We start from the raw sequence: 14,148 nt of genomic DNA on the forward strand, positions 1-14,148 counted from the left end.
GACCTCAGGCTTCTACTTGAATACAAAGTAAATATCGCATGCCTAAAGTTTGCCCACACCTCCCTCAAGATTACCATTAAGCTATAACTTATATTTCCAGAAAAAAAGCATATCGTGATTTAAGGCACAGTGGATGTGAGACAGCTCTCAGGCAAGTCAGGCCACTGGTGTTTCCTATAAGGTGACTCATCTGCCTAGTCTCATGGAAATGTCAGGTCTATTTTGTTTTTTATTTAAAGATATCCAAGGTCTGACAGTGTAACCACAAGGGGGGTCTTTTCATCACAGCATATGGAAATTTGATAAAAGAGCTTGCTCAACTTACAAATGACAAGTTTCTTCCCAGATATATAAAAGTAGGTCCCACAAAGGCTAACATTATTATTGGTAAATCACTAATGGGCAAAATCTAAATAGGCTACCTACCCACCCTCCATGAACTTGACACATTCCATAGATATGTTTCAATCAAAGGTCAGTTGTATCTCTAGATTTAAAAAGAAAGGGAAAATTGTTCTGAAATGAGGACAGGATGTTAACCTAACAGAGAACAGGCAGGATGATCATCCTATTATTTCAGTCTCTGGGCAAATCAGGAGCTGCTCTTTAATTGGACAGCCGACCCTGGGGCAATAAGGAGTTAAGAGAAATCCAGTCCCAGGACTGCATGCTGTGCTTCCTCAATTAGGAAATGAAGCAGCAAGACAGAGGTTTATAATTAAAAGTAGGTTTGAAGTGTAGCATGTCAAGAGAAAGGTTTGTCACACTGTATTTTTCACAGAAGTGAGGTATGGAAAGAAAATTGGGGAAGGAACTGTGACCATGCTAGAGGCCTCACATAAGTGCGATGGGTGTGTGTGTGTGTGTGTGCAGAGCAGCTTAGGAGGGGCATAAGTTGCCTCTAAGCAACAATTAAATAAGACAGTAGAAAGAGAGGCATGTAAGCAGTTGTACTTTCCTGCTGCTAAGAAAAATAAGAATCCCAATGGAATGCTTACATGTTTTGATACTGAGTCATTGACCACAAAATTGCTCTTCAACTGTGGGAATTTTGAACCCGAAACAGATGACAGGGTAGACATACCTGGCGTTAACGTGCTAAGGGCCAACTACAAGGTGACATGATTCAAGGCATTTGGTGTAACTAAACTGGCACTCTGAAGCAGGGGTGGCCAACATGGGGTGCTCCAGCTGTTGCTGGACCACAACTCCCATCAACTTTCATCATTGTAGGCAAATGCTTTCCATTTAAAAGGTAGTGCCTTACGTACCTTGGATAGAAGAACGTTCAAGGAAAGGGTAGACACGACATGGCAGTTCCCAGTGTTCAGACGCTAGAAATAATCCCACGTAGCCTATCTTTACAGAATCAAGATGAAAGGAACAAACCTCATTCAGTTAATTATGGTGTATGTTGCTGCTTACTCATTCCGAGATCCTTTACCACTTTCTTTAGTTGATATCCCCTGTGATCACCCAAGATGCATGCGTACATCAAGCAGTCTTAGCTTTCCCAAGCATTCTGTGCTTTGCATATTCAGTCCTTTCTAGGGTGGTTACATTCTGCTCTACTGTGTTAACAGTTAACTTTTGTCATAATATCTTCAAACCACTGTAGATTTAAATAAAGAGCAGTGAGATCTCCTGGTTTTGCTGCTGTTATTTCCAATTTACAATCTTTATTGTATTCAGTGAAGATTTCCCAATTCAAAGCAGGGGAATAGAGATCAGGGACTGCGTGTCTCGAGTCCTGGGACTAGGATGAGCGGTTGGAGGAGTTGTCCATTGACAACCCCAGGGAGGAGCCCAGAGGATTGGGACGGGAGGTGTCCAGGCTTCAAGAGATAGAGGATTCGCTTTGGATTCACAGATGAGGAGTCAGGTATTGGGAAGGGTTCCAGCAGTGTTTCACCCCAGCATTCTGTCTCATCCCCTCTCACTTCAGCCAAACACTCTGTGTCCCCAGCGCTCTCAGTTCTCATGCCAGCCTCGCCTCCAATCCTGGTACCACCTCCAGCACTAACTGAGATCGCCCCAAGCCATTCTCTCAGGAGTCTACTGCTCAGCCTGCTTCGGAGCTGATGCTTATGCCTCTTCCATTGCCTAGGTCACAGAGGCACCAGTGTAGCTGAGAGCATATAGCATATAATGGGACACAAAGTAGTGTGTTGCTCGTTGGATCAACTTCTTAGCTTACTCAGCCGTGCATAGCACTTGTACCTTTGAACTCTACTTTGCCTATGCACAGAGCATTAAAGATTTTGGCAGAAATCATACAATTGAGTTCTTCATTCTCTAGTGGGACCTAGTACATAGAGGCCACATATAATGATCTGATAACAGAAACTAGGTCTTCCAAGAGCAAATCTTTGTCCACTATACACAGAATTTCCCTTTTGTAATTAATTCCTCCAACACAGCTAATTTTAGGCTTGAAGAAATATAATATGTCCCCTTCTTTCTCAAAGGCGGTAGTTGTACAATTTCTCCCAACTGTTTAATTTCTTCCTGTCCTTTAATAAAATCGTTGGGTGCTTCATTAGATGTTCCCAGATGTCTCTGTATAGTGTATGACAGTTCAACATGATTTGCATAGCATCAGTTCTGTAGTCTAATGTCTACAGATGCAGCTTCTAACAAAAAAGATTAATGCACATGTGTGTCCTTCAGACTAAATTGCTCAGGCTTTTAGTTTTAATGCAGAGGGTGGCATAATCTGATCCAGAAGAGTTCTAGTGTTTCTGTTGCATAAGGCATCAGCAGACTATTGCAATGACATCATGCAAATTATGGCACATATTGCTCAACCAGTGAATTCCAAAGACTTTCAGTGGAAAAGGATATTCATTTATTTGCAGAATTGTCTGAATGGCAACAACCATCAAAAGCTCAGAAAAAATGTGGAATTTCGGCGGCAGAGAGGAGCAAACATGTATCTTTGCATGGGGAAAAAACACAGCTCAAAAGTAGGGAAGAGGAGAAAGCAAGAAAAGGAGAAGTGAGTGGTAAGCTTTGTATGGCCAGAGCTACAGTGGTGTAATGTAGTGCAGTGTTGCATTTGGCTTTTAGGGACCTGGTTTCAAATCCCTGCTCAGTCATGAACATCACTGGCTGACCATGGCATTACCTACCTGCAGGATTTGGGGAGGATAAAATGAGCTAACCACACACAGATTGCCCTGAGCTCCTTGGAAGTGGGAAGGCATACCAATGGGATAAATAAACAGGTTCTCTTACCACCCTGGTTTTACATCATCTCTCTGACCCTTATGGCAATGTGCGAAGAGAGAGCCTGGCAGTGATAGGAAAATACAAATACAGGTAAATTAGACATTTCCCTTTCCAATCTGACCTCACACCCCAGGCTTAAGGAAAACTGAATCAATGCCAAAAACAATGCCGTAATTGTTTTGCTGCAGCTGGATGCTTTGAGAGGGACACGTTGGGCACTGCGATAAAAAACTGAACAGGACATGTTCTCCCTCCTTCCCTAGCATGTCCAGCATTTGTGCTGCTCAAGGGTAAAAGCCTTTTTACTTTGTGGCAGGATTTATCCATTGGTGACTATGTCCCAGAGGACTGAAAAATTCTACCAGTAATCAGGATTGACCCAATAAACCCCCAATCCGATTGGGAACTTCTGAATACCAAATAAGAGGCATAAGTGATTCTGAATACCAATTGCTTGGAAGCACAAGTAGGGAGACTGTTGTATTTGGGTCCTTTCAGGCTTCCCATGGGCATCTGGTTGGCCACTGTGAGAATAGGATGTTGAACTAGATGGGCTTTTGGCCTGGCCCAGCAGGTTCTTCTTGTTTTCAGATCTTTTTTCTGCGTAGCTTAATAGTGTTTTTACTGGCAGTGACTCTCCTGGGGTTTTCATATCGTACCTGGAGATACGGAGTTGTTCCTTGAACATTCTGCATGCAAAATACATCTTCTACCACTAAGCTATTGCCCTTCCACAAATCTTGGGAAATTTGTACCTTCACATTTATGGAGTCTGTCTGACATACAAACCAGTTAGAAAGTAATTATTTTATGCCTTTTGGTTTGGGCTCATTCTTGTTCAGTTACTACTACTAACATGCTGCTTCTAAAGTTTAGTTAATTAGTAGATGGAAATAGCATGCTTATCTATATAGAAGTCCTACTGGGCAGAAACAATTCCTTCAGAAGTCAAATTACATTTCTGTTCTCTTCTTAAATGCAGCTTCTTTTATGGCGTGGCAGAGGTGAACATTTACTTCCTATGGCTGAAGCTGGTGCAGGGAGGGCCCCAATAGAAATATAGATTAATCACAGTGAGGAAGCAGCATCCACTTAAAAAAAATGGTAAAGCACCATTTATTAACATATGCAAAATGTTAATATTTCACAAAGCGTCAAGAGTTCATAAGTTTATCCAGTGTGTCTTAATAACAGTTTAATGTCTACCTGTACATCAAAGAGAGGCACAGAGTGAGGAATAGAGAGGTTGTGCACTGCAGATTCACAAAACCAGTAATCCTTGTAATTCTGGAATGAAATCATTATATGGAGATCTACAAATATTGGCCTGGCTTGCCTTAATAGCCACAAATCCTCTCCTCTCAAGTCTTCTAGCATGCGGAGAGGGCTTAGGGGAGATGGTAGGTTTTATCTCATTTGTGCTGCAGTTTGCAAAAGGAACAGTAGGAGTCACCTGCCACTGTTTTTACCTTTCCCAAATTGCATTAGAAGCGGAAGAAAACTCTGCTTCTGTCAATGGGCTCAAGGAAGAGGTAGAGGCCTTGAGGCAGATAGGGGATCTCCCTCCCCTGTGCTAAGGTTTGGAAAAGTTAACAGCAACATGTGAAAATCCTTTATATTTATTACCCTCTCCAAACCACATAGCACATCTGAGAGTTCAAGCAAAGGGCTGGAGGTGGAGATAGATGGGCTTGCATTTGTAGGCATCTGCACCCTGTTTTTTGGAAATAGCAGATGAATGATGGAATGGTTGAATAAGGATAGATGGCATGTGACCAGCATATTATATGACCAGTCTATCATGAGATATTGTATGAAACCAATATTCCTTGGTTTGAGACACTGAGGAGTGTTTTGCACAACTGCTATTCCAGATGGATTTTGCTACCATCTTGTAATAAGTGTTTACTCAAATAACTTGAGTGGCTTTAAAAAAAAGAAGAAGAACACATTTCACCATGTCCACTCTAACCCAAAACATACTGAAAAAGAAAGTGGTTGATCATAAATTCATCAGTCAAGTAAACCTCATACAGTATATACGTTGAAAATTTGTGATAATGTGCAGTGATTATGAGTAGTTATTTGTAGTTTGGAGCATTCTTACCAACTTTGTTAACTTTTACACTGCTTACAGGATGCTCGTAAGGTCTAACATGTGGTTGCTATTAATTCAATGCGTAGAATGGTAGAAGTTAGAAATCAGCACTCTACATTAAGCTTAAAGCCCCACCTGTAACAATGGAACTGGAAGGCTTCTTTCTGGACTATGTAGGATCCTCTTTGAACTGAAATCTTGTCTGTTATTCATGCAAGTGTGTGCACTTTGGATTTCAACCCTGCAGAAGTTTCAATAATGACTGCTGCAGTCTAATATTTGATCCTTAATTTTTTTTAATCAGTCTTATTAAACACTGATTGAGAGAATTATGTACCCAGAACAATTGTAGCATACAGACAAAATAAGAAAAGGGAGCAACTGAGTGATACAGTGTAACAACTGCACATGTACAGTCCCCGAAGGAAGCGATGGTCAGTTGCAGCTTCCCAGTGTACATGGCTCTAGTGAAACAGAAATGGATGTTTACCAACACCTATGAAACCCCCATGTTTCAGTGATAGTGGAAACACGACTAAAGAAATTATTAAGATGTAAACATTTTTCTCTTAAAGTCAAGAGCATTGCTTCCTTGCTCAGGTGGGCATTGTGCGAGTTGACAGCATGAACCCTAGAAGTAAAATAAAATACAGCAAAAGTATCAAGACCAAGCAGGAATACACACATGAAAAGCTTACATGCCTAATTCCTTTCCGTGTGCTTCCTAACCGGACTCTTGAACTTTTTGTCCATGAGGCTTATGCCACAGGAGATGGCACAAATTCATTTCTCTTAGAAACGCTAGACATACGGTAATCCAGCCAAATTTAAGCAGCTTTATGTCCCATTGAATCCAACTGGAGAAAATTGAGCACAGGTTTAAATATATTTTTGGCTGAAATCAAGGGGACTTAAACATCCTTAAATTTGGCTGGATTGTGCTCATTGTGAATAAGTATGGAACCTGCACTGCCTCTAGTCGGTAGACTATACATCTTAAGCTTCCACTGGAATTCTAGGGTTTTCTGGAACTCTAGGGGGGGGGGGGACAATGCTAAAAACAAAACAAAAAATCCCTTAGAAAAACCCTCAGAGCTCGCATAAAAAGTTCCAGAACGTTGCATTTTGGATGCCACAGTGCAGCTTCTCTGTAGGTCAACTCACTTAAAGCTTCAGTGATGACACCTTTTGTTCTTGGTGTAAAAGCTGAGCTGAACCCATTTGAATTAATAGTTCCTTTTGATATTTATCTTCCTCTCTTCTCTTTATTGGTTGTTACATCCTGGAGATGCTGAAGAGGTGCCTCCTTGCTTTAGTTTCTTGCGCCTTTTGTTGAGGAGACGGTTGTTGGATGTTTTCAAATCTTTAATCTTTACCTGGTCGTAGTCCACCCTCATGGTCGCTAAAGCACTAGTCATCTCCTCCTAAAAACCACATGAGGCAATAGTCAGGTCTTAAGAAGTGGAGGCCACTTTCCTACCATGTTCAGATGAAAACAGAGCCCTCTGGTCACAGATCTCCATTGATCTCCCCCAGCCAAGACTAAGAGTTGTGCCCTTCCCCACAAGAGAGCTCATATTCTACCCATGTGGACTGTGCAGCTGAATGACAAGGAACACATATGCAGAATTATACTGAACATTTCTTACAAAGAGATTAGAAGGACCAAGGTGAAATAAGTAACACAACACTACATGAATCCTTCCTGAAAGCACTATATTTTAATGCTAACAATATTTTAATAGTTTAGAACAGGGTTTCCGAACTGGGGGCCATATTCCATCCCTGGGGGCAGGATATTCCAAAGGGGTCACAGATGAAAAATGTATAAATGGGGAGCCAGAGCATGAGGCTAGGGGGCCGTATAGGGAAGTGAGAAGTCAAGGGAAAAAGTCATTTTAAAAAAAACCCTGATTGGCCAATTGCAAGCGGATCAGGGGGCGGCCCACCAGGGCCTAGTGCTCCTTTTTGCCATGTGCATTTTCTTGGAGCAGTCTTAGTTTGTTTCCGGCAGGAGGGGGCAATCACTGAGGCTCCTGTTTTGACCAGTAGAGCCCGCAATCCAGAACCCCCCAGGTCAGGTAAGCATGATGGTGGGATGGCAATGGATAGGGCTGGATGAGCAGGAGCTGCTTTGTTCCCGTCGCCAGTGTTGGGCCTGGTGGCAGCCTGGGCCTGACTCTGCAAGGTGCAGGTTGCAATCCACCCCAGCACCTAGTGGATCAGGGCCTTTGGATGTTGCTGAGGGGCACAGGGCCAGTCAGCAGCACTGGCCCAGCTCTGCAAGGTGTAGGGTGAAATCCACCCCAGTGCCTAGCTGAGCAGGGGCGTCTGGTGCTGTTGACTTGCATCTAGTAAATAACTAAGTGTCTACTCAGAAGAAAGGATCACTGAGTTCAGTGGGCTTTACTCCCAGGTAAGCGTGTGTTTTATCCAGGCAGCCAGGGCTCCTCCTGATGACAATCTTTTTGCACAGGGTCAGTGAGGACCACTTGCTTTTTAAAATTCTCCCATATATACAGAACTCCCTGTGCGCCTTTGGGACTATATTTGAAGGTTTCTCACTCTCTGTCAAATAACTTGGGTCAAATAAGTGTTTACTTTTTATAATACATGGAAGATGGATCTCCCTCGGGTGGTTCTGGACTCTCCTTCCTTGGAGGTTTCTAAGCAGAAGTTGGATGGCTTTCTATCATGGATGCTTAGCTGAGTTTCCTATGTTGCAGGGGATTGACTAGAAAGATGACCCTCGGGATCCCTTCCAGCTCCATGATTCTATGTTTTCCTGCTTTAACAATATTTCATTATGCTCCTATCATTTTGTGTAATTGTATTTTGGATAAATTATATTAAAAAATTATGAATGAAACATGTTCTGTTTGAAAACAAAACATTTAAATAGCTACCTATCTACTGATTGGAGTGGGGGGGGCATGGACATAGCCAGAATTTTTGTTGGGGGGTGTAGTGGAAAATGCACAAGAAAAATAGAGGAGGTGTAGGTTTGGCCTTACGCAGCCAACCCTTCCTGTGAGTCCTTTCGACTACTGCCCTTGGGGGTGGCCCAACTGGGGCTTGATTGCCCTGATTAGGAGCCCTCATTGCCACAGGTGGTGGCTGTGGAGATATCTAGCCCCACCTGGTTGAGGCAGGTACAAATAGTGCAGGGCGATGTGGTCAGGAGGAAGAGGATGATGGACCAAAAACTACTGAAACTTCCCACAGTTGGATCTGGTGTATGTGGGTAAAGGTCTGGTGGGGGGAATTGTTAACTTTGAAATGGTTCCTTGGGGTTATTTATTGGTAGTAGAGAGTTTTGTATTGCTGTATAAGGAGGTTTAAGGAGGTTTATTGCTGTGTAAGAAGGTTTAAGGATATTTACTGTTTGAGGTTTTGGTTTTGTTATTGTCTAAGGACTTTGTCCTATTCTGTTGAAATAAAAAATATCTTTCCCCTCATATCTTGATGACCTACAAAGTTAATTATCAAATCAAGGGGGCAGGTTTTTGTTAGTGGGGGCAGAACCTCAAATTTGTATTTATTTTTACTTATTGGGGGTGGCTGCCCCCCCACCCCTAGGCTACACCTATTGGGGGCCACAGGAAGGAAGCAATGTCAGAAGGGGGCTATGGTTGGGAAAAGGTTGGGAAACGCTGCTTTAGAACATACTGTTTTGATATGCACAGGGCTGGAAACTGTTTTGCCTCTGGGGCTGAATGCCAATAAAGCATAGTCAGGCTAAAAGTGGCATGGCCTGTGTGTGCATGTGCATTACACTCAATGGCTCTCCCTACGGATCAGAAAAGGACAGACTGCTGTCCACCCCACCAGGCAGAGATGATGCTTCTAACTTGCCTGCCAAATAGTTGTTTGGTAAGTTGGAGAACCACTGTGCTCCCCAAGACCAGCAAACAGCTATTGGCATGTTGGAAGGAGTGTGGTTTGCATGGAAGTTGCACAGAGATTGCTCTTTCTGTGCACCTTCCTCCCCATCACTGTGCAAAATTCAGTATTGAGAAGGTAGACTGGGCATCCATGTGGAGGGGATGGGCAACATGCAACCCGCTGACATGTGTGCTAGAGTCTGCCCTTGATTGAATATAGACAACATCTTAATCAGTTAATTATGTATAGTTGGGCAATCATCATGAAAATGCTGGTAATGAACTGGTAAAAGATATTCAGAAAGAAAAGCAAGCAAACTATCTCTGACTGGATTTGCCAATGCCCAGCCTACTAACATATGTGATCATTACCTTCACTTCATCCCAGTGATCTTTATCCTCTTGCAGAACCCGGGCAGTATGAAGAGGGGTAGGTGGCACCACCATGGATTGCTAAGGAAACCAAAGAAGCAGCTATTCAGAAAAAGTAATTCTGACAATAACACACACACACACAACCACTCATCGTCCTTGCTGATGAGGTAATTACAAGTCTTGAGAAAATTGTATAAATATGTCTCCTAAGCAACAGGAGGGAGAGAGAAAAATGTACTTAGCTGCATTGCTAAGCACAGTTGCGTTTTCAGTATGACTGAAATATGTATTATTTCCATAGGATTGCAGCTATGGAATAAGACTGAGGGGAGAAAACACATTTGAAACCCCAGAGTGAAAAGCTGCCAGGGAAGAGTAAATATGGAGCAGGAAAATAGCAGGAGGGGAAAGGGTCCTTCCAGTCCTTCTCAAATTGCACTCCTCTCCAACTCAGTAATTGGGCTCTAATAAATGTATTTCTACATAATGTGAAAATGATTAACCCCGTGCTTCAGCACATAAGCATGGAGGTCATGACTTCTAGGCCCCCTTGCTTTCATATCAGCTTGTGCCAGTGACAGCCAATACACATTGCTGAATAATAATATTTTTCTAAAGAATGATGCAAAAATGGCTTGCACGGGAAGAAAAATAAGAAAATGGCAGGGGAGGGGGAGAGGGGGTGGGAGAGCAGGAAAACTATTAAAGTCATAAAGCACACAAATGATCTGATTGGAGAGTTTGACCCCGCCATGCAACACAGCCTCAAGACCATCGGTGGGATTACAGACACTTTGAGACTTTACAAGGAAATGTTTGATGAGCTCAAGAAACAGCTGCAGCTGCCAATCACAATGTTTCTGACAAATAAACCATCGCCATCAGCGGATGTGCACAGGCAACCCTCCTCTGGATCTTAACCCTCACTGTCAATCTGGCTACCTGTCAATCCCCACCTCCCACCCTGGGAGCAAGTATCCAGTGAGGGAGAGAAGGAAGAAAACTAAGAGGAAGACTGAGGGCTGCATTTGCCCCTCACTGGTAAGTGCAGCGGTTTTTAAAAATGGTTTTTTTTCCTGCTTTAGTAGGGGGTGTTCTGGCTTTAAGCGATTTTGCTTATACACACGATGGCCAGGAACCTATACTGTACTGCCTCTTTGTTTATTAGTATCACTGCCACAAAGTGCTTTCAAATCAGATTCTGCTGCCATGGATTCTACTCTGCAGCCAGAACACTGGGAACCGCAGCTTAATGTGGCTGCTGAGAACAGTATGTTCAGCAATCCCTAGCTCCTTTGCAGTTCCCAGCTTCCCTTGAGGGAAGGACTAACAGGTAAACCACTGGACATACTTCTGCAGTAAGTTGTACCCTTGGCATCCTACTTATGGATCCTTCCAGGAAATCCACAAAGATGGCCCATTTTGACTCCGTTTCTTCATGAGATACCTCATGAGAATCCTTCCACAAGCAGAGACCTGGAGGGAAATGTTACATCCAGTGGCCCCTATACCGGAGATGCGCCAACAAAGTGAATGGGCAATATATAAAGGTAATTAGTTAGGTAACACAAATGTGTCTAAATGAATGTGGTTGGGAATTATCAGCAAGAAACATGAGACAATCCCTTTTGTGTTTTATCCTGAGCCTTGCCAACTGTATGGAATGTTGGTCAAATCAGTATTCTACTTTCTTCCTAGGTTATTTAAGTATAGAAAAAGAAAGAAATGTTTCAGGGAGGACTGCAAAGATAAATTAGTGTTTATAAAGTGCTTTTAAAAAATAATGACAGATGGATCGTATGCATGTACATTGATTGCCCCTGCAACTTCATTCGTTCTTTCCATTGCAAGATAGCTCCTAATAGCAGTGCCTGCTTAACTACTGTTGCATTTGTTATCTGCCAAGGGAAAAGGGAAAGGAGAGAGACTAAAACTTCATTGGTGGGATGGAAAGAGCCCCTGCCAGGCACTGTGCTGCTAAGTGTTCCCTTTATGTTTTGCCATTCCTTTCTATGTAAACTTTAACAAAGGGGCATGCTCTGCCACTTCTTTGATATTAAGTTCTGGATGCAATCTAGCTCATCTGAGATTTGGAAGCACCAGGTCTCTGAGCTGAACAATATTTAGGGCTGAATTGTTTATTTTATTAGATTGTATGGTGGGGGAACCTGACTTCTCCCAACAGCTTACCAGAATCTGTTAACCTCATTTGCAATGTGTTCAGCCTTGTTTGCAGCCATAACACATGATTGTCATGCAAGGAAGGTGGTGAATAATACACTTCAATATTGTTGTATTATATTTAACAGCCTCACCTGTGTTCTATATTGTGATGGCTTATGGTTATAAGCAATAAATCTGAATTGATTAAAGACCAACAGATGGATAATCTTTTGGTTTAAGCGGAGCCCATCCCTTTATACGGATCTGGCTTTGTTCTGCAGAATGCTCCGTAACAAATCTATGTCCTCTTCCTGATAGCACCATTTCATCTATGCATGGAAACCCTTCAGCTCTGCCTATTTAGGTAGCCCTGAACATGGGATGAATAGCATTTCAGGTAAAGCTACTTTGGATGACCAGGATTTCAACTTCTTATTGTGCTCATTCACAACTTCACTTATTTATACTCCTGGCTAATTTTCTCCAACTTCAACCAATTAGTTAACTGGCATCCCCAAACTTCGGCCCTCCAGATGTTTTGGACTACAATTCCCATCATCCCTGACCACTGGTCCTGTTAGCTAGGGATCATGGGAGTTGTAGGCCAAAACATCTGGAGGGCCGCAGTTTGGGGATGCCTGGTTTAGAAGAACATTTTTGCCAGATGGTACCTGTAAGGGGGAAAGAGTATAGAGAACCTCCCCCTCTCATCAGGAGTAGCTCCTCCCCAAGCAGTGATGGAAGCACGGGCTCTGAAGAGGCTAGTCAGGAAGCAGAGAGAGAGTGCCAGATCTCTGGCAGCATGGGAGAGCCCCGGCTCCACAGGCGGGGAGAGAGAGAGGAGGAAAGGGGGGAAAGGGAAAGCACGGAGTGTAGACCTTTTCCTCTGGTTCCGGAATTACGCAGTAGGAGAAAGGGGAGGAGATTCACTGTCCCGAGGCTATTATGTTGGAGGAAATTGCACAAGGGGGCAGTGCCGCATTCTGGATCGGAATGAGCAGACATGTTTCCAACACCCTGTTACACTGTAAATGGAGTGCACCAATAAAGACTGTTAAAAGACAAGCATGTGGAGAGTCGTTACTCTGGAGTAGTTGCAACAACCCCTGACAGTACCTAACACAAGAAAACTAGCGCTAATATGCCCAGGATCCTCACCAAAATGCTGGAGAGGGTGCTCGTCCACAGGCACATACCTCCACATGTGGTGGGAGTGCCCCAAAATTCAACTATTCTGGACAACAGCCATACGAGAAATATGTAAAATAACTAAGCAAGTATTAGAAATCAACCGAGAATTGGCCCTACTAAACATCTTCCAAGACAATGCCCATTTATAACCCAAAGAACTCATAACCCACCTACTTTCAGCAGCCAGAAACATCAAAACTGAGTCCTGTCAGGAGTAAGCATGGACCAATGGTACCAAATAGTATGGGAAACAAACTAGAAAAAACTAACCAATAAACTGAAACGGGGACAAATAGAAGAAGATGCCTTCACCCCGGTATGGCTCCCCTTTATCACATACTGTACACAGCCCAACAAGACAATGACAAAAATCTACCAACAGCATACAAATCAATATGGCTAACCTGATCAAAAACACCCACCCACCCCACTCACACAGGAAAACAAAGATCAACACAGCCAATCACAAAACAAACAACCACACCCTAGCCTGGGCCAACCCCTACCTCTCTCACCACCAAAGGAACACAAGTAAATAGCAGAGAACCTGCTCAAGCGACCCTGACCCAAAACCCCACATATATTAAGTAAAATAGAAACATCGCCACCTGACCCCACCCCCACTCACCTTTCCCCCCTCCACCTCTTTCCACTTTTCTTCCTAATGTCTCAACAAATGAAACTGATCTGTAAAAAAATGTTACTTGAAAAAAGAGACAATGCACATACTTTTGTAAACCAAGAAAATCTTTAATTTAAAGAACATTTTTGCATGTATACTTAACTTGTCCTCCTGCTTAACTATTTACCTTGACACATTGTCACTGAGGCTGAGATGATGCATCAACTGGGACTTTACTTGTTCTCATAGAGATGGCATCTAGATGTCTATTTAACCACTGTCTCTATGTAGCACACAATCCCAGGAGCTTTCAAGGCATTTCTCTTTTCAACCACATTTTTGTTTAGATGTCAGCACATGGTAGAGTTGATTCTCACTTACTTTAAACACCTCCTTTTCACTTTAGATTTGCATCAAGTAAAGCATCCAATCTGTGTGACCCAATCAAGCTATTTACATTTATTACTGCTTCATTTTCCAGACCAGTTACGAATGACTTTTTGTAAGGCCAACATCTTTCGCATTTAATAAATTTTGGGATCTATGAATGAAGGCAAGTGCAGTGTAGGTTAATTAACTCTTCT

General features: G+C 42.8%; 1 protein-coding gene and 1 long non-coding RNA gene across 3 annotated transcripts in view; both read right to left on the reverse strand.

Annotated features, from left to right (window-relative positions):
• Positions 1 to 4,318: 4,318 nt before the first annotated feature.
• Positions 4,319 to 14,148, reverse strand: part of MAPKAPK3 (MAPK activated protein kinase 3) — a 70,984-nt gene continuing 61,154 nt past the window's right edge. For both annotated transcript variants that reach the window (XM_035106063.2, XM_035106064.2), the window contains exons 10-11: positions 9,586 to 9,666; positions 4,319 to 6,753 (exon numbers count right to left, since the gene is read on the reverse strand). In XM_035106063.2, the coding sequence (XP_034961954.1) occupies positions 6,595 to 6,753; positions 9,586 to 9,666 (240 nt within the window). In that variant the 3' untranslated portion in view covers positions 4,319 to 6,594. The remainder of the gene's footprint in view (positions 6,754 to 9,585; positions 9,667 to 14,148) is intronic.
• Positions 11,469 to 13,535, reverse strand: LOC132591712 (uncharacterized). Its single transcript, XR_009557114.1, has 2 exons — positions 12,868 to 13,535; positions 11,469 to 12,422 (listed from the first exon to the last, which is right to left on the reverse strand). It is a non-coding gene; the product is annotated as an uncharacterized LOC132591712 (long non-coding RNA).

The sequence above is a fragment of the Zootoca vivipara genome, chromosome 2 (assembly GCF_963506605.1).
Source record: "Zootoca vivipara chromosome 2, rZooViv1.1, whole genome shotgun sequence".
NCBI classification, from domain to species: Eukaryota; Metazoa; Chordata; class Lepidosauria; order Squamata; family Lacertidae; genus Zootoca; species Zootoca vivipara.